We start from the raw sequence: 27771 nt of genomic DNA, 5'->3' as shown, positions 1-27771 counted from the left end.
ATCCAATATTTGAGACCAAGGATTTGTTTTTAGGAAATATGTCATATTTGTACTGCAACATCTGAAAACTACCACTAAAAGGACTTATTGCTCAGACTCCTCCCTTAGGATTCACTGTCCATAAGTTCTTGCTTGTAGACTGAGTCCTGGTTCGGATGTGGAAGGAAGACAAGTTGACCCGGACCTGGGAAGGACCATTTCAGATCCTCTTGACATCAGATACATCGGTACTACACAGGAAAGAGGGTGGACTGAGCGTACCAGAATTAAAGGACCAGTGGGCACTTCAAGGGTGTGGACTTCCAAACTGAATCCAGAAAAGGAACTGATGAACCATGCATGTAAAATCTTGATAGTGGTATTGATCTGGGGTACCTTATTGGGGCATTGCCTAAATCAAACAGGTACAGGGCCATGGATGGGAGCAAGTAAGTGTGAATGGACTTTTACTCGTCGACCAGAGAGGGTAGATATCATAGATTGTAGTGAGTATAGAAACAGATGGAGCAAGTTAAATATTGTTTGTAATGATGGGTCAGTGCTTAATTGTGTCTACCAGCATTCATTAGGGGGTAATGAGGGATGTTTGAAGGAATTTAGTTGAAGCCTATTTGTCAAATACCCCATAATCTATTCAAATTGGTGATGCTAATAGGCGGGGATGCCTGGCCCCAGCACAGATTATCAAAGAATATGGACCGGTGACATGGCCCCAAGATGGTAGTTGGGGTATTGGACATCTATCTATCTATCTATCTATCTATCTATCTATATATGTAATAACTTACCAAACTGCTCAGGCCCTTGATCTATTAGTTGATCAAGCCACCCAGATAAGAGAAGTGGTTTTATAACATAGATTAGTTTTAGATTATCTGTTAGCAGAGGAAGGAAGGGTTTATGGGAAACAAAACCTCTCCACCTGTTGTATTCAAATTGATGACAACGGACAAGTAGTAAAAGAAATTACTAAGGGCATTCACAGCATAATTCATGTGCCTGTACAAGTTTAGAAATCTCCCTTCACAAATACCTGGTGGCCTTGATTTGATGGTGGCTGGTGGAAACATCTCTTATGGTATAGACTTATTGCAATCAGTGGTATTAGTCTGTTCCCACTATGTTTACCCTGTATAATTACATTGGTAACAAGAATAGTTCAAAAATCACTGTCAAGAATCTTACAGAGGATGATATTAAAATGACAGAAAGAGGGATGGGAGGCAGTAGCAGGGGATGATCCAGATGAGATTAACAAGCAATGCGTAGAGATGTTAATTGAGTTTAACCACAATGTTAGTTCTTCATGAGGAAATATATATATATATATATATATATATATATATATATATATATATATATATATATATATATATATATATATATATATGTATGTATTTATGAATAACAGGGGGGATTGTGTGGGGGAAAGGTGCAGAACTTACAGATTAAGCACATATTGATCAGGGACTGTTATCTAAAGCCTTAAAGGCCTCAGTTTAGGAAGCATGTGATTTTAGATAAGGTCTGGACTATATTCTATTGTTCAAGGAAGGACACTGGTGGGAAAGCTATACATCTATTGTATTCCATTGACCAAATAGGGGAATAGACTTAGGTGACCAATCACACCATATAGAGGGTGGAATTTGGGGGGTTCTTTGTCTGAAATGTATAAATATTGTGATTATTTTCAAGGGAGTGGCTCTCTCCTGAAATTCGGCTCACAGACCAGGATGGGATCTGCTTCTCGAAATTTTAATAAATAGTTCTGCTTTCTATGAGTGATCTCTGTAGTAGTAGTCAATTTGGGTAGGTCCTTTTGTCCCAAACACAGGTCCTGTGCTAAGCACAGTGCTACAGAGGTAACACGCTCACACATTTCCATAAAACAAAAATCTGTCCTTATTCCCAAGGAACTAGGAATGGCAATTTGAGGAATAACTAGTAAAAATATTTTTGTTATTTTACATTTCTAGATCTGTTTCAATTCAAAGACTTTGTGCCGAAAATTCAGAAAAAGAGAGAGAGAGTGTGTGGCTGGAAGACCTGAGTCCGCTCCAAAGCCAGGGTGAAGGAAACGTAAAGCACAGGCAAATAAGAGTGGGTGGAGAGCCTGGGTAAGCAGCTGAGCCAGGGAGCATGCGCAGCGGGGGTTATCCAGGTCCCGGCTCTCTATCCCTCGGGATACTCCGAGAGCTGGTGGATCCGGAAACCGGACGGAGGCGACTTCCGGGCTTGTGGGAGTGTACGCGGAGTCGCGCGCATGAAGCGCGGGGAAACGGGAAGGACAGGAGGGGCGGGCCACTGTGGATGACTGTCGGATTTTGAGTCGGGGCGGCCCACAAACACGTTCCCACGATGCCGGGGATGGTGCTGTTCGGCCGGCGCTGGGCCATTGCCAGCGACGACCTGGTCTTTCCGGGCGCCTTCGAGCTCTTCCTTCGGGTAGTCTGGTGAGTGCCGCAGCCCGAGTCTGAGAGTGACACTCGCCGCCTCCCCTTCCGCTCTGGCCGCCTTAACCTCCCTAGGCCTGAGAGGAGGAGGGAATCACCTCTTCATCCTCCTCTTCCCCTCCCCAATCCTCCTTAAACCATCCCTTTCCTCCTCCCTCCGCCTCCCGCGGAAGGAGGGAATTACCCTTTCTCTGCTTCCTCCCTTTTCCTTCTCACCTTCCTTCTCTACTCTACATTTCCTCTCTTCCTCCACCGCCAAATAGTAACCCTCTCACTTCGAGCTTCCCCCTTCTTCTGCACCCCATTAACCAATTCCCCAGTACTGAAGGGAAGGGGAAATTCTTTTCTTTCCTCCCTTTTCTTCCCTTCCCCCACCCATTAAGCCCCTCCGCTGCAAGGAAGGGAGGGGCATTCCCTTCCTTCCTTAGACTATGCCCCTTTTTACCTCCCCTAACTCTACAATTAAAGTCTCTCGGGCAGAAGGATGGGGATATTACCTTTTCCCTCCCCCTTTTCCTCCGGGTTTGAGGCTCCGGCCGGGCTGATTAGGAGCCCAAGAATTGTAGTTGTGAGTGATGAGTACTCGTTTGCACCTGGAGAGTAGCGGCTGATTTTTGTGTTATTACTCTTTAAAGGTTGCAGGGGTTCCAACCCCTGTATTTGGAATCGAGGAGTGGGGAGGAAGCCTGGGTTCGAATCCACCTCCTACTGCTTTATTGCCCTAGCTGACCTCGAGCTAATGGTTTCACTTCCCTGGGCTTGCGTTTCCTCCTCAGCTTCGGTGACCGATGAGATTCCTTCTATCACTTAAATCTATGAACCTTCTCCCGACTCCGTGCGCCTTTTCTGTAGTTATGCTCCATTCCTGGAATGCTCTCCTTCCTTTCCTGTGCCTTCTGCCAACCTTCAAGACTTAATTTAAATTCTTTACGTAAGGAGCCTTTCTTGGACTTCACAACCTCCTCCCCCAGTTGCTGGCTCTTTCTTCCCGAGATTACCTCCCTTTCGATCAGTCAATAATAGTCACTCAGCAACCATTTCTTAAGCATCTGCTATGTATCAGGCGCTGTGCTAAGCAACGAGGATACAAAAGAAATTCAAAAATAATCACTACTCTCCAGAACTCGAATTCTGATGGTGGTGACAATATGCAAGCAACTATGTACTTATGAGGTAGCTAGGTGGCAGCAGCGGATAGTCCCAGACCTAAGAGTCTGGAAGACCCCAGTTCTGATGCGGCCTCTAGCCCTGTGACCCAGGGTAATCAAGTAACCCAATGTTTGCCTCAGTTTTCTCTTTTGTAAAATGACCTGGAAAAGAGAATGGCAAACCACTCCAATATCTTTACTAAAAAAACAAACAAGCCAAAAAAAGAAACAAAAAAAAAACCAACAACAGCAAACCCTAACAGCATCATGAAGAGTGGATTGAACGTGATCTTGGATATATCGTAAAAAATCGGTCCCATATTCTCTGATTATGAGTTCATAAAGATCCAGTGGTTGTTTTTGCCTTTCTTAGTAAACCCAGGATTTAGCACAAGGCCACGGGGTGTGTATGTGATGCTAGTTAACTTGTTAATTTCGATGTCAATAGCAGTGGGTAATAGGGGCGTAGTTCTCTTGCAGAAAGTGGTATTCAGAAGATACTTTCAGAAAGCTAGAAGGCAATCAGCATCCAAACATGCACTTATATGACGTAGAGTATAATTGGAAGGTAATCTCTGAAGAAACAGAGAGGGGGAGGAGACTACCGCAGAAAGTGGAATTTAAGTCTTGAAGAAAACCGGTAGACAATACACAAATATTTACAATACATACAACATATACAGTATATAAGGTCTCTTGTAAAAAGTGAGAGTTGAACTTCCTTGAAGGAAGTCAGAAGGCAACACAACTTTATATTATTGGAATATACAAAGTGTAAGTTCCTTGAGGGCAAGGATTGCATTTTACTCCTTTTGTATCTTATGTGATCCTGTGATTATTTTATGGGGGTTTTTTGTTGTTGTTTTGCTTTTTTGCAGAGGCAGTTGGGATTAAGTGACTTGTCCAGGGTCACCCAGTGAGTAAGTGTTAAGTGTCTGAGACCAAATTTGAACTCAGATCCTCCTGACTTCAGGGCTTGTGTTTTATCCACTACCCCACCTAGCTGCCCATTCTGTGATTATTATATTTACTCTTTAGCAATTCAACGGATGATATTATCCTCATTTTAACAGCTGAGGAACTTGGCTCTGGAGCATAGATTTAGAGCTAGAGGGACTTTAGACTTTTATCTTCTCCAATCTCACCATTTATTGAAACTTGGAGATGTTAAGTGACTTGCTTGATGGGATTTTTAGGGAAAGGCCTTTGATGTCAAATCTTGCACTGTTCATAGTGTATCATATCACTTACTACAAAGTTAGTAAATGGAGGAACCTAGGTCAGCCTTGGTCTAGATCCAGCATTCTGTCCTCTAGTCCTGCTTTCTCTGTTCTCCAGGGCAGTGGCTTATTTTAGACTTGAATGAGATAGGTTGGTTGCTGCTCAGTAATCCAGTAATTTTAAACTACTCAGGAGCAGAATAAGAGAACGCTCTAGCTCTGGAAGGTGAGATCTTTTTCTCTTTGACTTAGAAATTAGTGTTTCCATAAGTAGAGACTATTGCAAAAAAAAAAAAAGTCAATTCTAAAATTGGAAGTAATTTTACAGGACAATCCCCTTTTTGTGGTTGAGGAAATTGAGACTCAGAGAGTGGTAGTGACTTACACAAGGTGGGTGGGTTCAGCTAGTTGTTACTTTTTGTTAGCAGAATTTTAGAAATTAATTTTTGCAATGAAAATTACTTTAAAAATCTTCAAAATAAGAGGGTAGAGTAAATTGAAGTAAAATGCAAACCTATAAATCTTAAAATATTGTTTAAATGTTAATACATAAAATAAGTTTTATTAGGGGCTCTTATATAGCCAAGTATTTTATTAAATAAGGACAATCACATAAAAATCAACAAAGGAAAGGTAGTTTTAAAAGAGAGAAAGTTATGTTTCTCACTGATTTAATTGTTTTTAATAAAAATTCTTTGTTACCCTTGGTTGTTTTGGACAAATGCTGACAAATATGGTATTGATAAACTCATTTGTTTCATTTATGTACTGTTTAACACAGAGCAGCTCTACTGGTTCATTTTCCAAAATAAAATGTTTTGTACTAATTCTTTCTTTCTTTCTTTTTTTTTTTTTTTTTTTTTTTTTTTTTTTTTTTCATCTCCTTTGCAGGTGGATTGGAATTCTTATTTTGTATCTTAAACAAAAAGAAAAGCTTAATTGTGTTGGGGGAGCTTTGTTGAACAGCTATCTAATTGTGCTCATTATTCTTCTGGCTGTTATAATATGTGTAATATCAGCAGTTGTGTATGTCAGCATGAAAGGTAAATATTCAAATTTAATCTTTAATTTCTTGTCACAGTTTTAAAATGTTTCTTATATTCCATGAAATTTTACAAAATCAAAACTTTTTTTTGCAAGGATAAAAAAACTCTATTTTTGTTTTACATTATGAATAATTATGAATTCGGTCGTATTACTTTGCATCAACCCTCTGATAAAGACTGTAGGAGATGGAAGAATTATAAGGATTTATATATTGATATCAGCTAAAAGAGAGAGACCCTATCTGCTTAACATTTTTATGTTGGACTTGGATTTTTTTCTTTCATACTAATGTATATTCCATCTTTGAAAATAAAAATCTGATTTTATTTATTTTGTTCATTTTAAACTTAAATACAAAACAAGAAAAGGAGGAAAAAAAGAACATTTCCGTGTACATAGCAGAATATGAGAGGATTCAATATAAAATAATAAATTTCCATTTCATGAAATTCTATGTAATAAATCCTACAATTTTCGTATTGGTAAAATGAGAATATTAAAAAACAACTGCCGTGCAGGGTTGTTGTGAATGTTAAATTTAATATGTGTTTTGTAAACTTGAAAGTGCTATATGTCATTATCATGTCATGTAATTTTTCCTTTCTAACATGTAATATGGCAGTTCTCATAAATGTTACAATGATAGCCTCACTTGAAATAGGTTTAATTTAGTGTAATGATTTTTTATTTTAAGTTTGTTATAAGTCAATGAATAAGTAAGCATTGAATTGTGCCAAGTTGAAATACAAATATAACGAGTAAAGCAATTTTTACTTGCAGAAAAATTGCTGGTTTGTATTGGTGTACAGTGAGCTTTTCCGACTGGGTAGTTTTTTTTTTTTTTTTTTTAATAGCTTTTTATATGCAAGATTGTATGCATGTGTAATTTTTCAGCATTGACAATTGCAAAACCTTTTGTTCGAATTTTTCCCCTCCTTCCCCCCCAGCCCCTCCTCCAGATGGCTGGTTGACCAATATATGTTAAATATGTTAAAGTATATGTTAAATATAATATATGTATACATGTCCATACAGTTATTTTGCTATACACAAAGAATTGGACTTTGAAAGAGTGTACAATTAACCTGTGAAGGAAAAAAAAAAATGCAAGTGGACAAAAATAGAGGGATTGATAATTCTATGTAGTGGTTCATACTTATTTCCCAGAGTTCTTTCGCCGGGTGTTGCTGGTTCAAGTCATTATTGCTCTATTGGAACTGATTTGGTTCATCACATTGTTGAAGAGGACCACATCCATCAGAATTGATCATATAGTATTGTTGTTTGTGATGATTTTCTTCTTTTAAAATAATATAGTTCTCTCTGTGAGAGAGCAGGTTTCTCGGGGAGATTTTCCTGGAGGCAGCCTTAGTTGCAGTTGAAAGTAATAATCACCCAAAATACAGCCAGCTGGTAAAAATTCAGATTTTTTATTGTCTCCAATATAGCCTAGTTAGCTTAGAGGCCTATCTCTCTGCTTGGTTCCAAGAGCTCTTGCAGCTTTGTCCTTTGCTTCTGCCTCTGCTTTCTTCAGCCTCCAATTCAGCTCCAAGTTGAATCTGTCTTGCCTCCAAAGAGCTCTTGCAGCTTTGTCCTTTGCTTTTGCCTCTGCCTCCAGCCAGCCCCAAGGTAAAAGTTGTAATGAATCTTTCTTGCCTCCGAGAGAAAGCTTCTGGCTCTCCCAGAGTGCTCTGTGTCTGGCCCAGAGTGCTCTTCTCCAATGTAATTCAGCTGAACTCCCTTAACTGGGCCTCTGCTTTCTTTTTATATATCAACGAGAGGGATTATGGGTTTTCTCCCATAGAGCTTCAAGGGAGGTGTGAATTTGGATATTTCATACTAAACCCTGAAATCTCCCAAACATGTGAACTCCAATGAGTAAAGGTATGAACACAAGCATTGTATCAATTAGTTATACTTTGGACCTTGTTTCAGGTTCTGACCCAAAACATCTTCTTGTAAGATTAGATCAATAATCTATCAACTCTAATGAGTTAGCAGTTTGTAAAGATTCCAACAGTTATTGAAGTATATAATGATCTGGTCCTGCTCATTTCACTCAGCATCAGTTCATGTAAGTCTCTTCAGGCCTTTCTGAAATCATCCTGGTGGTCATTTCTTACCGAACAATAACATTCCATAATATTCATATACCACGATTTATTCAGCCATTCTCCAATTGATGGGCATCCACTCAGTTTCCAGTTTCTGGCCACTACAAAGAGGCCACAAACTTTGTCACATTCTTGCACATACAGGTCCCTTTCCCTTCTTTATGGTCTCTTTGGGATATAAGCCCAGTAGTAACACTGCTGGATCAAAGGGTATGCACAGTTTGATAACTTTTTGAGCATAGTTCCAAATTGCTCTCCAGAACAGCTGGATGTATTCACAATTCCACCAACAATGTATCAGTGTCCCAGTTTTCCCACATCCCCTCCAACATCCCGCATTATCTTTCCCTGTCATTCTAGCCAATCTGACAAAGTGTGTAGTGGTATCTCAGAGTTGTCTTAATTTGCATTTCTCTGATAAATAATGACTTGGAGCATCTTTTCATATGACTAGAAATAGTTTCAATTTCTTCGTCTGAGAATTGTCTGTTCATATCCTTTGACCATTTATCAATTGGAGAATGGCTTGATTTCTTATAAATTAGAGTCAATTCTCTATATATTTTGGAAATGAGACCTTTATCAGAACCTTTGACTATAAAAATGTTTTCCCAACTGGTTAGTTTTGATAGGCTGAAAAAATGACAGGTCCGAGCAACAACACAAAATATTGTAGGGGAAACTCTTAAGTAAAGGGTGAACTCTTTAAAAAAAAAAAAAAAAAAAAGTAGGTCACATCTATGTAGTATTTTAAAATGTGTGAAAAGTCCTTTCCTCACAACAACCCAGAGATGTTGATAATGCCAACATCATTCCCACTTTTGGAGGCTTAGAGATCCCATGTGCCCACGATCATACTGCTAATTAGTGTCTTATACAGGATTCAGTCAGATTTACTCTTAAATGAAATTTTCATTGGTAAGCTAAATAACAACTTTGTAGGAAATGTTTTAGAAAGGATTCTTGTTTAGTTGTCGATAGATTCTGAAGTCATTTCCAACTTTGCATTCTGTGATTCTGCTTCTGAAATGTGGACTAAATAAATTAAGGTATAGCATTTAGATTGTTTCCCCCTTAAGATACAATATCCAATTTCTTAGACTTTTTTTGTGCATGTTTCTCAAATGTGATTATATGGTAATTATACTTAGGGTTATCTTTCTAAAGATGACTTTATTGAACCCATTGTACTAGTAATTTAAGGGGAAATACATTAGCAACTGGGTAGGGGAGAATAAAGCTAGGCCTCCTATATGAAGTTGCATTTGATGTGAGCATTGAAAGAAATTAGATTTTAAGGGGCTGAATTAAGGAGAGAGTACATCCAAAATATACACCTTAAACAAAGGTAAGCAAAAATCCAGGGGGAACTGAAAGTATGCCAAATTGACTGGAACATAGATTGTTTGAATAATGTGCAATACCTTGGAAAGGTGACAGATTATGATGGATTTGAAATGCCTACCCATCAAAGGAGTTTTTTTTTTTTATCTGAGAAGCAAGTGGAAGCCGCCAAAGTTTCTTGAGAGGTGAGTGACATTGTTAGGAATCTCAATATGATCTTGTGTGGAGGATAGAGTAGAAAGAAAGTGGAGGTAGTGAAACCAATTAAGAAGCCTTTGTAATAATACAAACAAAGGTGATGAGAGCTTGAATATGAGTAAAGGAGATGGATAAGAGAGTTGGAGGTAGAATGGACAAAATTGGCAACTGATAAGGTTTTAAGGGAAAAGGACAGTGAAGACTAATGGATGACTCTGAGGTTATGAGCTTGAGAAGCTGGAAGCATAGTGGAGCCCTTAACAGAAATAGGGCCATTAGGAAGAAAAGTGTATTTGGAAGAAAGTTAGTGTTTTGTTCACGTTGATTTGAGATGCTTGTTTGAAACCTCTAATGGACAACTAATGATTTAGAACTGGAGGTTGGTAGAGAATGATTGAACCTGGATAGATCAATCTGTGAATCATCTAAAATTGGGCAAACTTTGTTAGTCACTTGATCTGGTTTTTTAAATATATTTTTCCAAGTATTCATAAGTTTTACTGACATATAATTGGGAGAAATAATTTCCCATATTAATTTATCATTTAATTTTCTATCTTCTTTTGTATCTAAGGCATATATCCATTTTGATCTTGTCTTGGTAAATGGCTTAATTCAATGTATTTTGCTTTGTTTTTTGTTAATCTCTTCATTTTCAAGAATTTCCATTTTGATGATTATCTGAATGCTTTTGATTTGTTGTTTCTTTCAAAATTTCTTCAATTGCATGCCCAAATCATTGATCTGTTCTTTCTTTTTATTGATAAGTGTTTAGAGATAAAATTTTCCTCCTAGAGCTGATTTAACTGAATGTGGTATATTCATCTTCCAAGGAATAGCTAAAAATGGACCTTATTGGCAGTGGTTCCAAAATTAGAGATCTCTTTAGCTTGTCTCTTAGACTGTTATTCCTCTTTCATGTCAGGATACAAGTTATCACTTGGACATTTCTTGTGAAACCAAGTGAAGCAAGATTTCTTTGCAAAAGCAGCAGTGACAATGTAGCAGGTCATCTCTTATTCTCTTAAACTTGTTCCTTCTCTTTGCCAGTTCCCTTCTCCCCCAATCTCTTTTAAGAGTTTGTTTTTTTTCCGGATTAATCTGACTCCCCTTCCTTCTAATTCCCCCCTTTTCTTATACTTACTCTTTGATTTCTGTTTTGTTTCTGTATCCACCTGTTTGTATGGATGGGTGGGGAGTAGTAATTCTGACTGCTTGCCATCTAGGGGAGGGGGTGGGGGAGGGAGGGGAAAAATCAGAACAGAAGTGAGTGCACGGGATTATGCTGTAAAAAATTACCCTGGCATGGGTTCTGTCAACAAAAAGTTATTAAACAAACAAACAAACAAAAAACAAGTTCTCTTGTTTCAAGCTCTTAGTTCTCTTTTGATAACTTTATTCTTTAGTTCTAATTAATTTTGCCATTTTTTCCGTTCTTGTTCTCATTTGATTTTTAAAATAATTATTTTAGCTTCTTAAAAAAAAACACAGCTTTTATTTAACTGTACTAAGATTTGTTGTTGGACTTGTGTCAAAGCTACATTTTTCTTTGAGGCTTTGCTTGTGAACGTTTTCAGTCTTTCTCTTCTTAATTTGTGTTCCTTGCTACCATAATGGCTCTTTATGGTGGCATTCTTTTTGGTTTGTTTTATCATTCTTGATTTTGGATTTTATATTAGTGGTAGGAAGTGGAATTCCTGTCTTCTTAGTCTTTTTGCTGCTTTCACAACCTTCTTCCTAGAGCAATATGATCCAGGACAAATATGTTCATTGTTCTCCTGCTCTAAGCTCTACAAGTTCCTGAGCCAGGTTTGAGTCTATTAGTTTGTTTTTCAATAGTAGTTTATTTTTCCAATTACATATAAAGATAGCTTTAAGCATTTTTGTAAGATTTTGAGTTCTAAATTTTCTTTTCTCCCTCCTTCCCTTACCTTCTCCCTCCCCAAGACAGCAAGAGATTTGATGTAGATTATATAATGTATATGTATATTTTAAGCATATTTCCATATTAGTCATGCTGTAAAAGAAAAATCAGAAAAACCACAAGAAAGAAAAAACAAATTTTTTTAAATTTAAAAGGTGAAGATAGTATGCTTTGATCTGCCTTCAGTCTCCATGGCTTGCTCTCTGGATGCAGATGGCATTTTCCATCCCAAGTCTATGGAATGTCTTTTGAGTCAATCTATGCTGAGAAGCTTTTTTGAGAAGAGTTAAGTCTGTCATAGTGGATCATCACACAATCTTGCTGTTAATATGTACAATGTTTTCCTAGTTCTGCTCATTTCACTTAGCACCAATTCATTTAAGTAATTCACTTAATTCAATTAAGCACCAGGCTTTTCTGAAATCAGCCTGCTCATCATTTTTTATAGAATAATAATATTCCATTACATTCATATCCCATAACTTATTTAGCCATTCCCTGTTGATGGGCATCTGCTCAGTTTCCAGTTCCTTACCTGTTGGTTTATTCTTGCTTGAGAATTTCTGTCAACTGCTGAAGGACTCAGTCATTGTTAGCCTATTGGAAAGCTATGCATATTCAGTGTGACTGAACTGCAGGTTCCCTTTTGGTCTGGGACTTCTCATTATTTCACTGTAGACTTCCACACTGAATTATAAAATGGAACTAAGTTTCTGTTCTCTGCCTAGGATGAGAGTCGTCATACACCTTACTTTTATTTCATAAGCTTGTTCCTTGCTCATTTCATAACTGGGCCTTATGCTCATGACCTTATGCTTTCTTCCCTGATCTGTAACCCAGAATTGGGTGGCAGGCAACAGACTTACCAGATGGCACCCACTCTTGTACCTTGCACTACCCCAGGGATTCCCTAGAGTTTTTTTCCTGCCCTGGTGCCCAATCTCAGCTCTAGTTTTGGACTCTAGAGTTCTTCTTGCAGCATGCCTCTAGCTGGTCCCAGTCCCCATTTCGAATATTGGAAGATTTTTCTGTCTTTTTCCCAGAGCTACTTTGAACTGGAAAAATTGATCACTGTCACTTTGCAGCAAAAAGTGAGGTGATAAAAGAGTGATCCAATGTGATCAAAACTAGTAATTTGGGGAAGGGGCATCTAGATGGCAGAGTAGGGAGACCATTGGTTCTGTAGTCAGAAGGATCCGAGTTCATATTTGATTTCAGATACTTACTAGTTATGTGATCCTAAGCGAGTGGTTTAACCTCTGTTGCTTCAAAAAACATCACTATCACCAGAAATGCGTAGTGGTTTATAACTGAAGTTTATAGCTGATTTGCTTCTCTTCCACTCTCACTTCTCCTTATCTTGATGATGGTTTTTTTACGTTTTCTATTTTTTCTTAGGGTCTACTCCGAAGCTGATTTATTTTGCTTGCTATTGTTCCTTTCCTGGTACTTTACTTTCCCTGAACTCCACCTTTCCCTATCCTTGTTTGTTTGTGGAGGATTTTGTATTACTACACCAAACTCTTTGCCGGTTTGTTTCTCTCTGTGTGTATGTGCATGAAAGTAGGTGTTTAATTTCCCTTTGTCTAGTTCAGATAAAATTTAGATTCATCTGATTCGTACTTCTTCAGTGTTGATATACTCTAAAAGTGCACTCTCATTATAAAAATAGTAAATACTATCCCTTTCCTTCTTTCCACAATACTATATTCCTTTTACTTTTTGTTTTTTTTCCTTCTGCTAAAGTCACCAGAATAGAACCAGTCCACCTTGAAGTCTTTTGTTTGTCTTATTGACCAAGATGTGAAAATATACTTTCCATCCACCCTTTTTTGCCAGTGAATCTCTTAGTATAGCATATAGCATATATTGGGTTTGTCTTTATTTCTGTAGATGGAGTTTTGTAATTGGTTTGTATATCTTTATATATGTAATGCTCCCAAGTATTTTATACATATTTATATGGCATTTGCTTTTTTTATCTTTTCTTGCTGGATTTCGTTGGTGGTTTACAAAAATGCTGATAATTTTTGTGAATTTATTTTATATCTGCAATTTTTCTAAAGTTGTTTCAGTTAATTTTTAGTTAACTCTCTGACGTGCTTTAATATGCTATCATATCTACACAAAACACTCATTTTGCTGCTTCTTTGTCTATGTAATTCCCTCAACTTCCTTTTCTTGTCTTGTCATATAGCTCTTATTTCTAACACTATATCAAATAGTAGTAGTCACAATGGACTTAATTTGTTTTATAGCTGATTTTATTGGAGAGGATTCTAGATTATTCCTCTTAGATATTATGTTGGTTCTTGGTGTAAGATGTATAATTTTTACCATGTTAAGGCCATGGTCAATTTTTCTATTTTAAATGTTTTTTGTTTTGTTTTGTTTTTAAACAGAAGTAGATGTTATATTTTTCAAAATTTTTTCTTTCTATATATATATATATATATATATATATATATATATATACACACACACACACACACACACATACATATATGTATATACACACATACTTTTTGTCATGTTTACTAATATGAAACTAATATGTTTATGTTTTTTCTAATCCTGATCCAATTTTATATTCCTCCTATAAATCCAATCTGATCATAGTATATTTTTGCATCCCCCCTAGGTCCAGGAAACAGAGACTCTGTTCCGTTTTCTGAGTTAGATTTGAGTTAGGTTCTTCTTTGGAATCAGGGAAACAGCAAAGCCCCTTTCTCTTGGGGATGAGTCCATGTTCTATTTTTGGGCTACAGCATCAGCTCTCTGTGCCCATTATGCACCCAGTGGTTGAGTCTGAGGTCCTGTTTCAGAGCTCCAAACATCATTGTGGACATTTTCTTCTCTAATGTGGTCTGCTTTCAAGATCTCACTCTAACTTTCTTCCACACTTGCTGACCTGGTCACTAATCTGTGCAGCAAATTTGTGGTCTTGGACTAGAAAGATGACCTCTATTCTTTTTCCTTAGAATTCTTAATCACTATTCTGGTGCTCTTTTTAAATGTTAGATAAGTTGAACTGTATACTTACTATTTCCTCCTACTCTGCAGTCTTGGCTAGTTTCTCTTCCTTTATGTACTTTTTTAATGAGCATTTTAGTTTCTCTTCCTCCTTCCCACTTGCCCTTCCCCCCTCATGGGAGAGAAGCTAGATAATGCCCATTAAATATAAAAGAAAAAATTTTAATAAAAGTTTTTTAGAAAGATAGAAAGTGTCCAGTCTCTATTTTTTTCTAAGATCATAATTTCCAGGGAGTCTGATTTTTAAATTATCTTTCTTTGAACTGTGTTCTAGGTCAGTTGTTTTTGATAGCAGATACCTTATGTTTTCAATTTTATGATTTTCTCCTAATGCTTCTTTTTTTCTTATACAATGATTGCTTTGTGCGTCTTTTAATTTTCAGGGAGTTTGTTACTAAGGTTCACCACTTTTCATCATAAGTTATTTATTCTCTCCTTCCATTTCTATTCTCCAGAGCTTTATTTTATTTTTTATTTTTGGCATTTCTTTCATGGATTCATATAGTCGTTTAATCTTTTGAATCTCTGCTTTCAGTTGTTGTAGGTTTTACTTTCTAGGTTGGATTTTTTTTGGGTATCTGAATCTTGAATAATTCTGTGTGATGATTATATTTTCTTCTGTGTAGTGATTTCTGCAGTGTTAGTTCCTGAATTGGGGCGATGTACCAGAGCCAAATTCTATTCCCCTGCTGTGCTTTTGAGTGGAGTGGTCAACTCTGTTTAATTGCCTTTTTCTTTTCCTTTTTCATTTTTTATTAGTATCACCAATACTTTCCTTTTGAATCTTTTTCCAAGAAAAAGATAAAAGCCCTCTCATGTTACAAATATAGCTACACAAAAGAAATTCATACATTAACTGTGTATAAAAACATTTTATTCTGCATCCCTCATCCTTTACTTCTCTACTGGTAGGTAGGAAACATAATTTTTCATGATGGAGTATTGCATTGATGACAGTTCTTCAGCTTTTTCTGGGTTTGTTCAGTTCATACAGTAGCACTTCATACAAATCCTCCAAAGTTTCTCTGTCCTTTCTTATAGCAGAATAATATTACATTACATTAATATGCCATGATTTACTCAGCCATTCCCCAACTGATGGGTACCTGTTTTGTTTCTAATTTTTTCTGGTTTCTCTTGACTTTCCTGTGTTTGCATTTCAAAGTTTCTATTTGCAACTTTTCATCAAGAATTGCTTGAAAATTTTCTATTAAAGTCCACTTTTGGGTAGAATTCAGTTTTGCAGAGTGTTTTAAGTGTTTGTTGTTTGTAAGCCTGTTTCTTATGCCTTCTGCATATTGTATTAGAAAATTTTTTTTCTAGCATAGTCTTAGATGATTCTAACATTGATTTCTTAGTATTTGTGTTCTTTAGTTTGGGGTTTCTTTTAACCATTAACCAGTAAATTTTTTCCATTTTTACTTTGTCTTCTGGTTCTAGTAGATGGAGGTAGTATTAGCTAATGAGTTCTTGAAATATATCAAGGCTTTTTACTTAGTTGTAATTTTCAAGGAGTCTAATGAGTCTTAAATTATCTCTCATTAATCTTTTTACATGATTTTTTTTTGCCACTAGATACGTTACATTTACTTCAAATCTCTTTTTTCCAATCTTTTGACAAAATGGTATTTTTTATGTTAAACATGTTAAAATATATGTTAAATTCATCATATGTATACATATTTATGCAATAATTTTGCTGCACAAGAAAAATTAGATCAAAAAGGAAAAAAATGAGAAAGAAAGCAAAATGCAAGCAAACAGCAACAAAAAGAGTGAAAATGCTATGTTGTGATCCACATTCAGTTCCTACAATCCTCTCTCTTGAGTGTAAATGGCTCTCATCATCACAAGATCATTGGAACTTCACTCATCTTATTGTTGGAAAGAGCCATATTGATCGTTGTATAATCTTATTGCCATGTACAATGATCTTCTGGTTCTGCTCATTTCCCTTAGCATCAGTTCATGTAAACCTCTCCAGACCTTTCTAAAATTATCCTGCTGATTGTTTCTTATAAAACAATAATATTCCGTAACATTCATATACCATAATTTATTCAGCAATTCTCCAAATAATGGGCATCCACTCGGTTTCCAGTTTCTTGCCACTACAAAAAGGGCTGCCAAGAACATTTTTGCACAAGGGGGTCCCTTTCCCTCCCTTAAGATCTCTTTGGGATATAAGCCCAATAGAAACACTGCTGGATCATAGGGTATGCACAGTTTGATAACTTTTTGAGCATAGTTTCATAGCAACCATAGTTACTCTCCAGAATGACTAGATTTGTTCACAACTCCACCAACAATGTATTACTGTCCCAGTTTTTCCCACATCCCCTCCAAAATTTGTCATTATCTTTTCCTATCATCTTAGTCAATCTGAGAGATGTGTAATGGTATCTCATAGTTGTCTTAATTTGCATTTCTCTGATCAATAGTGATTTAGAGCACCTTTTCATATGACTAGAAATGGTTTTAATTTCTTCATCTGAAGATTATCAAAATGGTATTTTTGTAGTCTTGTGGAGTTCTAATTGTCTCATTCTATTTTTTAAGGAAATATACTATGTAAATTTATTTTTATAAAACATGTTATAAGTTATTTTCACTTTGTTATTTAATTTCTTAGCTCTTGCTTAATTTCTTATGGACATCTCTGGAGTCTTTATGTTTGAGCCATTCTGTTTTTCTGGAGATATTAGTACCTGTTTTGCAGTTACTCTTTCTTGGGTTTCCTTCTTGGGCTTCACTTAATCCATAGATTTTCTTCACTGTGTTTAGGGGACTTAGGTAAGCACGCATATGTTTGGCATCCATTTCTGAATTGTAACTTTGTGCTATGGTCACGTTCTATTTCTGTCTACAGAATCTTTTAAAAATAATATTTTTTTCCCCCAATTCTATCTAAGGACAGTTTTTAGGCATTGGTTTTTACAAGATTTTTAGTTCCAGTTTTTTTTCTCTCCCCTCCCCTTTTCCTAAAATGATAAGCAGTTTGATATAGGTTATATTGGTATAAAGGGAACTAGAAGATAGGTTCAAATCCCAATGCTTTTCACTTAGTACCTCTGTCACCTTAGGCAAGTTACTAGGTCTGTTTCTTCATTTTGCATTCAGAGTCCATCAGTTCTTTATCTGAATGTGAATAGCATTTTCCATCATGAGTCTCTGGATATTGTGTTACTGAGAAGAGCTAAGTCATTCATAGTTGATCATCACACAATGTTGTTGATACTGTGTACAATATTCTCCTGGTTTGCTCATTTCACTTTGCACCAGTTTGAATAAGTCTTTTCAAGTTTTTCTGAAATCTGCCTACTCATCATTTCTTATTGCATAATAATATTCCTTTATATTCATTTACAACTTGGTTAGTCATTTCCCAATTGAAAATTAGCACCATGAAAAGAGCGGTTATAAATGTCTACACTCTTGAATGGGGTAGGTATGACTGGCATAGTCTTGTCTATTTGTATTCTAAATCTTGCTGCTGTTGTGCTAAATGGGTTTGTTAGGACTAGAAGCATGTTTTTTCCCCAGAATTTCTGGCTTCTAACTCTGTGAGTTTTGGCCTTGACTCATCTGTCTTCTTTATTTGTATAAATCAGTAGTTTTGTCCAGCCTCTCCTGTGATCATGATAGACTATAATTGGGAAACATGAGCACTGGGTTTGGACTCAGAGGACCAGGTTTTCAATTCAGGCTATGCCACTCACTATCTTGGTGACCTTGGGCAAGGCACTTAACCTTATTGGGCCAAAGTTCCCTCCTGCGTCCAACTAACCTTTGGGACAGCTAGATGGCTCAGTGGATAAAGCACTATCCCTGAAGTCAGGAAGACTTGAGTTCAAATCTGGTCTCAGACACCTAATACTTCCTAGCTGTGTGACCCTGGGCAAGTCACTTAACCCCAATTGCCTCAGCCAAAAAAAAAATCTCTGAGATCCCTTCCAGCTCCAGATGTGTGATCTTGTAGATGTCATAGATCAGTGGTTAGTAAATTTTTTCAAAATAAAGTTCCAGGTAGTAAATGTTTTAGACTTTGCCATTCAAGAGGCAAATTACATAAAAAATGATTTTTATATCCCTATTCAATTTAATCAGTATTTACTCAGGCTATTATAATTTAATGGGTGTCAGTGATTATAAGTGATTAATAGTATTAAGCTTGATTCAGTTAATATTATGAAGACTAAGAGATGTATAGAGTACAATTAACTAATCTACAGTGTATTAGTGATTATATTAATTGTATTTGTTTTTATCAGAGTCATACTGTTCTGTGATAAGAATATAATTGCTACACTACCTTCTCCCTGTCCTCCCAATCCCAATGTAGTTCTTAAAATAAGATTTCTTATTCACTCTATGAATTATACCACCCACTCTCTAGTGACTTTGGCTTTAAAACCACAACTTCCTTGGACCCTCTTATACTGTTGGTCAAGCACTAGAGTTTTATGACCTTTGAAAGTCCTTGTTGAGATAGCCTGAAGTTGACAGTTTGAGCTAATGACCCATGAAAGACTTTTTACAAAGTAGTTATGATTAATGGAAATTTCCCTTAATTAGCCATGAGATTTCCCCTCCTTTGGAACTGACCATTCATGGAATTGTGCTCTTTCATTTTATTTCTGGTGTTCTCTTAACGGTAATAAAAGCAATTTTTCCTCAAGCAGAGGGATCCCTGAGTGGGAGGAAGATCTTTGACTCAAAGGATGAGGGACCACTGATATCCCTAATAAATTGATTATGTTTGAATCTCTGGGTGTGACTGTTATTACAATTTGGAATTTTGTGACCCAAAATTTGCCCAAAAAATAAAAATAAAAATTTGCAATAGAAGTCTACTGATGAGAAAAATATCATTTTGGGGGGAGGGTGAGAAGAGGAGGGCAGGATATCATTTAATTTAATTGAAGTTCAAAATTAGTGTTCCTTGTGCTCACAGTCAATTGCAAATGTTCATCTGTTAATGTGGATCTGTAATTTTACTTATTTCATCTTTGAAAATGTTTTTTCACACTATTAGATATTGCTAAATGTTGATGATTAGTTCACAAACATATATGAATTTAATATATTTAGCATTTGGAAAACATTTTTAGAATCTATATTAGGTTGCTTTTATATTTGCCCTGTAACATTGCTTTATCATGTTGTAAATTGCTTTCATTAGAGGATTAGGTTGAAGCTCCTCCGACACATAGTTTAGATGTATTTTGAAATATGGACATTCTTTTGCATTTGCATCAAGGTCCAAAAAGTGCTACTGAACCCAGAAAACATATCTGCTGCAAATTGTGTGCTATCTTGTTTTAAATTCTGACAACACAAGAAGCCACTTTATATTATAATTCAAATTGTTAATTGTTATGGAATTAACTTTTTGTCATGTAAATTTTGTTATAGGAGCAATATTGCCTTATAATTTTAGTTTGAATTCGCTAAAAGCACTAGTGTGCAGCTAAAATTAATTTTCAAAACCATTCAGTGTTCCATAATAATGACTGAAGGTAGTTCTTATTCAGAAAATTTTCAATCTTGATCCCGAGCTCAAAAAATTTTTTGTTTAAAGTTTTATTTTTCTCTTATTTTAGTATGATAGATAACAAAAAAGTTAAATGTTTCAATAGGGCAATATCATGTGATATTTGAAACACTGTCAAGTTATACCGTATTCATTTCCTAATAGCTATGTGAAGTGATAAAAGTACCACATGGTCTCTCTGTTACATCTCCTTTTTCAACTTCTGCTGTTATTCAGGCAACTACAGCCATAAGAATGAAAAGAAAGAAAGGCTTTTTGGCTGCTGGGATGTTGTGCTAGTCCTTTCTCTAGCTCCTGTGCTGCCTGAGTACTAGATTTCTATCTCTCCAGCTGGGTTTTTTTTTTGGGGGGGAGTTTTTAAAAGTTTTTTATATTCTTTTTACTCAGTCCTTTTCAAGGTGAAGGAACTTTGTGTGATTTATCTTTTTCTTTTTTAAAAAATATTTTTCTGATACATTTAAAAAAGTTTTACTGTAGTATTTGTGGAAGAGCTGAGGTCCTCCAGGACTATCCTATCCTCATCTTAAATGTAAATTCAAATAAATGCCTGTTGGTTTTTTCTTGGATTTTTTTTTTTTAGTCTAACTATTACTGCCATTAGTTTTGATACACTTATGATATTTTTAGTCATGAAACCAAATTAATTTTGAATACATTGAGCAGAAAGTTTTAGGATCACTCTATCTTCCATGCAGATAATTTATTGTTTTATTTCATAGGGTTTGTGATTAGACTGTTCTAGTAACTGAGTCATTTGAAAGGCAACCTTTAATATAGTGACTCATCACTTTACTTCCCCAAAATAGATATTCCATGGTAAATTTGTAAGCATGAAATAAAAAAACAGACTTTCATCATACAAGTACCTTTTGGAGTAATTAGTTCCATCCTGTGTTTAAAATTCTCATTTAATAAAAAGTACCTATCTCATGTACTTTTAAAAAATTGGATTCATATATGGTTCTCAAAAAAGGCATAACCTAGTTTATGTGTTTAGAATAAAAGGAAACTCAGATGTTATTCTAAGTTTTGCTGCCTATAAAGATTTAATTGGAAAAATCCAAAGTTGAGATTTAAAAAAAGAAAAAAGCCACATTTCATTCCTTATATTTAATTATGGAATCCTACCCTTGGACTATAGAAGAATTTTGATTAAAATATTATTCTATTTTGTATTAAGACTCAAGCTTTTATTTTTATTCTGTGCTGATAAATATTAATGTAATGAGTAAGTATTTGTTAAGCACTATATGCCAAGCACTGTGCTAGGCACTGAGCATACAAATAGCAATGAAATAAGTTTGTTTTGTTTTGTTTTGTTTTGTTTCCTAAAGGACCATACATTTTATTTTTTTCCACATTATTTCTTTTTTTATTATTGTTTTAACTTTTTATTTACAAAATATATGCATGGGTAATTTTTCAACACTGACAACTGCAAAACCTTTTGTTCCCATTTTTCCCCTCCTTCTCCCCACCCCTTTCCCCAGATGGCAGGTTGACCAATACGTGTTAAATATGTTAAAGTATATGTTAAATATAATATATGTATACATAGGACCATACATTTTAAAGGCAGAGATAAATACACACACAAAGCCCTAGGAAACATTGATAGGAGCCATGATATGAATAAGTTGGCAAAGGAGACTGCAAACCAGTCAGACAAATAAGAAAAATATAAAAAATGTTTATCACAAAAACTCAGAGAGGCTAGAGTTTTGGGGAGATCAGCAGTATCAAATGTAATGTAGAAATTAAGATTGAGATAAGTTTTGAGAAGAAGATAAGTTGAGAGAAATTTTGAATTAATTTGGCAATTAATTGGCAATTTTGGAGAGTGCACTTAATCATTGGAAGTCATGTTGAAAAGGGTTGAGTGAGAAAGGACAGAACAAAGAAGCATTGGGTATTGTTTTTCTAGAAGTTTAGCTGTGAAAGGGAAGGTGATGTTAGCTTTAGGATTGTAGTTGTAGTAAAGTTTTTTTTTTCTTTTTTTGATTGAGGAACTTCAGTTATGTTTGATAGCAGTTAGAAAAGGAATCAATAGAGAACCTTGGAGGTTGAAGTTTAGTGAGAGAGGGGAAGGTATGAATGAATTGTCTGAATCAAGGGCACTTGTTTGAAGTTCATCTAGATAAAGAGGGCCTTATTTCCTTATTAGGTCAAGAAAGGAGGAAAATAAAAGATGTTAAAGGATTTTTGAGATGAAGAAAGGGGGAGTCGAAGATATTCACAGAGAATGGCCTCAATTTTGTCAACTACTTAAAAGAACAGATCCTCAATTGAGAATAGGGAGAGAGGTCTGGCAGAGCTTTTGTGGAGAGTGAGTTAGAGAATCAATTAGGGAGAAGTAATGCTGTAGTGTAGGTCTCACCGCAGTGTAAAATGTGAATTTGTAGTGTACCCAGTCAGAGGAGTTTGTCTTTCTCCCACTGTCTTCAAAATCATATGAATGGAATTACATGATTGGAGTAATCTATGGCTGTGATTTGACAAGGACTGACTGGCCAAGGCCAAGAGTAAGGATAGTGTCAGGTTAAGTTGGTTACCTTTAAAAGGGAGAATAGTGATGTCAGAGTAGAAATGATTGAAAAAGTACTGAGAAATAGAGGAATTTTCATGCTGTCATTCCCTTAGTTCTTGATTATTGCAACAGTCTCACAGTTTATCTCTTCCTCAAGTTTTTTTTTACTCTAATCCAATCTCCTCATAGCTCTTAAAAAAATGTTTCACTCATGAGCAATCTCAAGACCATGTCACTCTTCTATTCAATAAATTTCCTGGCTCCCTGTTGCTTCTAGAATAAAATGGAAAGTCCTCTGTTTAGTTTTTAAAGGTCTTTGTTACCTGGCCCAATCTATCTTTTTAGTCTCATTAGACATTCTGCAATGGGACATTTTCCCATACTGCAACAAACTGACCTCTGTTCTCAGTACTCCATCTCTCTTTGTTTTTCCATTGAGTTATTATCCCCCATGACCTCATCCTCAGAATGCTCCTTCAAATTCCAAGCCCCGTCTTTTACACAAAGCCTAACCTAGTCTCTCCCCCAAATGTTAGTGCTTTTCTTCTCTATTTTGCATTTATTAGAATTTATCCTTTGATTTCTTCTCTCTATCCTTATAGAGAGAGACAGTGAAACAGTGGACAGAGAACCCTCAGCTTTAATCCAGAAAGACACCTAATGGCTATGTGATCCTAAGCAAGTTACTCATTGTTCTAGGTAACTCAATTAAACCATAAAGAAGAGTTCCTCACCAGGAATTTTCTTTATTCTGGAACCATGAGTGGAGTTTCCTCACTAGGGAGTTCCTTATATACCAGTGAAGTCATAGGTTCAGTCCCCTCCCTTATCTTTATACTTGTTTATGTATTTGTATTCCATTAGAATTTTATTAGGTCTTTGAGAATAAGGATTAGTTTCATTTTTTGAATCCCAGCAGGGATCCTCAAATTTTTAAAATAGAGGGCCAGTTTACTGTCCCTCAGACTGTGGGAGGGCCGTACTATAGTAAAAACAAAAATTTTGTTTTGTGGGCCTTTAAATAAACATACTTCATAGCCCTGGGTGAGGGGGATAATCGTCCTCAGCTGCTGCATCTGGCCCTCGGGCTGTGGTTTGAGGACCCCTGCCCTAAAGTCTTGCACAGTTCCAGCACATAGGCTAATCCTTTTCATTATGAGTCTGAAAATAAACTTTATTTTGAAATTTGCCCATTGATTAAGACACTTGAAACAAAAAGCCCACAACTTTAATCAACAAATATCTATTGCTCACATTTTTGCATTTGCTAAATTATCTTATTAATAGAATACTAGTAATAGTATTAGGGGAGCTAGATGGCACTCTGGGGTAGAGCATTGGCTTAGAGTTAGGGAGACCTGAGTTCAAAGAATTACTAGCTGTGTGACTTGCTAGGCAAATCATTTACCCCCTTTGCCTCAGTTTCCTCATCTCTAAAATGAACTGGAGAAGGAAATGGCAAACTATTCCAGTATTTTTGTCAAGAAAATTCCAAATGAGATCACAAAGAGTTGTATACAATTGAAATGACAGAACAACAACAAACAGCAGCATTAGTTGTCCTTTCATATCCATTGTGCTGCTGATTATTACTAAATTTTCTTAAGGTTCCTGAAAGTGCCCTTTAAGAAATGTTTCCAGAACAAGTATTATTCTCTGCTTCCCCCTAGTGGATGACAAGTCAAATATCCATATAGCAACATAAGATTTTTATATACATGCATGCTTGAGTCACTATAATAGAGTCCACTTGAACAACAATTTTTGCACTTGTGAACACATACCAGCAAGCAAAATGGAAAACTGGTAGGAAGCATTTTCAGTCATTCAGTAAACTTTTTTCAGATATAAACCATTGGGTACTGGAGATTAAAAACAAAGGACATGTCATTAGAGAGCTTCCATTTAACTCTAGGATACAGCATGTAAATGGAAAAAATAAATACAAAATAATTTAAGAAAACTTTCTCATAGAAAATGGTATAGAGCCAAACCTTAAAGGAAGCAGAGTATTAAAAGAGATAGAGATGAGTAGAGAATGCACTGCAAGCATGGAGCAGAGTCTTTGCAAAGCCATAGAAACAAGAAATGGAATGGCCAATCTGGAAACACGTAAGTCATGGAAAGTAGTGAGTGTATGGGGTATTAATGTGAAATGTCTGTAAAGGTTGGTTGTGGCTGTGAACCTACTGCATTACACTTTTGCTTAACTGTCACACACCCCAGAGGAACTCCTTATTCAAATTTAGATTTACAAACATTATTTCCTTCAGTTGACTTAGTATTTGTTGCTTAAATTAATTGGTATTTAAGGTGTATTTAAATGCTGGCTGTGCCACTTACTACTTGTGTAACCTTGAGGAAGTCATTTGTTGCTTTTAGAACTTCATCTTCTAGTGTCTTCATCTGTAAAATGAGGGGGTTGGATTAGATGGTTTTTAAGATTCCTATTAATTTTAACTCATTATCCCTGGTATACTATTGTTGAGGTCTAGATTTGGGGTACCTAAATGAAATTAGGGTTTAGTTGAGATCTAGTGGCAGGTTTGGGGTACAGGGAGTGAAGCAAAGCTCCCATGCAACCCCTTTGGATTCGGCGTAAGGATAAGGCGGTAAATGGGATCTAGTAGCAGCGCAGAGTTCCCAATAAAAGCATTTATTGGCCCGGAGATCTAGATTGATAAATAAGGTTTATTATTAGGTTTGGAAGTAAGGAGATAGGTGAAGATAGAGATAAGGAGGGCACTGGACAGAGGGTCCTCACATGGCTACCATGTTTGGAATTTCTGCAAAGAGGGGTTCCCAGCATGGCCTTTTTATAATAGGAGACTTAGCTCGAGGGCTTTTGGGTGTAGCCCCAAAGTTGGCTCAGATCCGGGTGGGGCTGGGACAACCTTCTATTGGAATTCAAAGTGACCAAGATTTGTGAGTTAAAGGGCAATTTACATTATTAACTAGGAGAGGGTGAGAATCTAGAAAGGAATCTTTCCCGCATCACTATTAGTATGTTCAGATGGAAATGTCCATCAAGCAATTTGTGATGTGAAACTGGAGTTTAATAAAAAGATTAGAGATGGATAATACTATTTGGAAATCTTTTGCTTAGAAATTATAATTGAATTGATGAGAGTTGATGGGTTCAAGTAGAGAGATTGTAAAAAGAGAAGGGGAGCCAGGATAGAACTTTGAAGGATACATATAGTTAAGGGGCTGGTAAAATGATGTATGATCTAGCAAATAGAGCTGGATGAGACAACAAGGTAGAGGAAAAATTAGGAAGAGAACAACAGCATCGTTGAAGTTAAGGAAGTAGCAAAATTTGAAATATAACTTTTTTTTTTGAAAATGTAGCATAATTATTAGGAAAATATGTTCCATTCTGTCAAATAATTTTTCCTATTTTAGATACTAAAATTTGTGTCCTTTAAATTTAAACTATTTGGCATATTATTTTCATTTGGATGGCCAATCAGTCAGCATTTATTAAGTATCTACTATTTTGCCAGACACTGTGCGGAAGTATGGGGATACAAAAAGAAACAAAAAGCAGTGTTTGCTCCCAAGACCCTTACAGTCTAATGGGGGAGACAATATGCAAACAAATATACACAAGCAAGCTATAAAAATGGTAACAGAATGAAAATACCAGAATTAAGAGAAGCTGGGAAAGGCTTCCTCTAGAAGGTGAAATTTTATTTGGGACTTAAAGGAAACCAGGATGGTCAAAAGTTGAATTGGAATAGAGAGAGCATTCCAGGCATGTAGAAAGAGAAAATACTTGGAGTTGAGAGATGGAGTGTCCTCTTCGTGATGTATCCAAATATAGCCAGGGTCACTGGATTAAAGACTACATTTTGGGAAATAAAGTAGAAGAAAATTGAAAAGGAAGGGGCTAAGTTGAGGAAGGGTTTGAATGCCAAATGGAGCATTTTCTATTTACTCATGGAGATAATAGGAATCCCACTGGAGTTTATTGAGTAAGAAAGTGACCTGAGTTTTAGGAAAAATTATTGGCTGATAGAAGACAGGTGGGAGTGGAGAGAGATTTGGACATGTTAATTTTAAGATGTGTACCGATATCTAGTTTGAGATGTCTAAAATGCAGCTACAGATACAAGATTGAAAGTCAGCAGGGAGATTGTGACAGGAAAGGTAGATTTAAGGCTCATCAGTATAGAGATGGTAATTAAATCCGTGGGAGCTGATGAGCTCATGGGGTAAAGTGATATAGAGGGAGAAAAAAAAAAGGATTCTGGACAAATGCCTGAGGGACACCTATGTTTTGAGGATGTGATCTAAAAAAAAAGGATCCAACAAAGGAGACAGAGAAGTAGCAGAGAGGTAAAAGGAAAAAGGAGAGTGTGATATCTTAAAATCCTAGAGAGAAAAGAGTTTCAAGAAGGAAAGCTATTGGATTTGACAAATAAGAAATCATTAACTTTGAAAAGAGCAGGTTTGGTGGAATGATGTCATTGGAAGCCATGTTGTAAAGAGTTAAGAAGAGAATGTAGGGGCAACTTTAGTAAACAATTTTTTCAAGGAATTTACAAAGGGCAAAAAAGATAAAGGACAAATAAAAGTGGGGATGGAATTGAGGTGTTTTTGGTGTTGCTTTTTCAGAATGGGGAAGGCATGGGCATTTTTATAGCAATAGAGAATGTGCCAGTAGAGAGGAAGAGAATAAAAATAAGTAAAAGATTGGGAATGACAGAGCAGGCAGTCTGGAGGAAACAAGATGGAATCAGATCCTTTGGACAAGTACAAGAGTTTGCCTTGTTAAGGTAAGGCTACTTTATCATGTTATATAAGGTTGAAGGAGGAGAGTGGCAAAAGGGACCAGAATGATAAAAGATGGGGAAGAAGGAGTTCACAGTGAACAAGCAATTTTCTGTAAAACATGAAAGCAATATTCTCTGCTGAGAGAGTGGGAGGGAAGTCATAGAAGTTTAAAAAGCTTTGGAAAAATCAATTTGGAAAGCAGGATCTTGATAAGTGAAGTATGATACAATTGCTAGCAGTAGTAAGGGTCCCTTTAAGGTTATGGAATATAAAGTTGTAGTGGACCTCTTCTCAGCATCACATGTGTAAGAGCAAAGGTGTGAATAAATAAGTAATAAATTTCTCAAATTGTTTATGTTGGTATGTCTAAGTATAAAAATCAGTATATCAGTAGTATAATTGATAATTAAATTCCTTTATAAAAAGG

The 27771-nt window shown here is 36.1% G+C and overlaps 1 protein-coding gene across 1 annotated transcript in view; it reads left to right on the top strand.

The window, feature by feature from the left end:
• Positions 1–2114: 2114 nt before the first annotated feature.
• DAGLB (diacylglycerol lipase beta) overlaps positions 2115–27771 on the top strand; it is a 46365-nt gene continuing 20708 nt past the window's right edge. Inside the window, exons 1-2 of the mRNA XM_052000983.1 lie at positions 2115–2456; positions 5716–5867. Of these exons, the coding sequence (XP_051856943.1) occupies positions 2362–2456; positions 5716–5867 (247 nt within the window). The 5' untranslated portion in view covers positions 2115–2361. The remainder of the gene's footprint in view (positions 2457–5715; positions 5868–27771) is intronic.

This window comes from Antechinus flavipes, chromosome 1, assembly GCF_016432865.1.
Source record: "Antechinus flavipes isolate AdamAnt ecotype Samford, QLD, Australia chromosome 1, AdamAnt_v2, whole genome shotgun sequence".
NCBI lineage: Eukaryota > Metazoa > Chordata > Mammalia > Dasyuromorphia > Dasyuridae > Antechinus > Antechinus flavipes.
The sequence above is the reverse complement of the archived record's forward strand: the minus strand, read 5'-3'. Positions and strand labels throughout refer to the sequence as shown.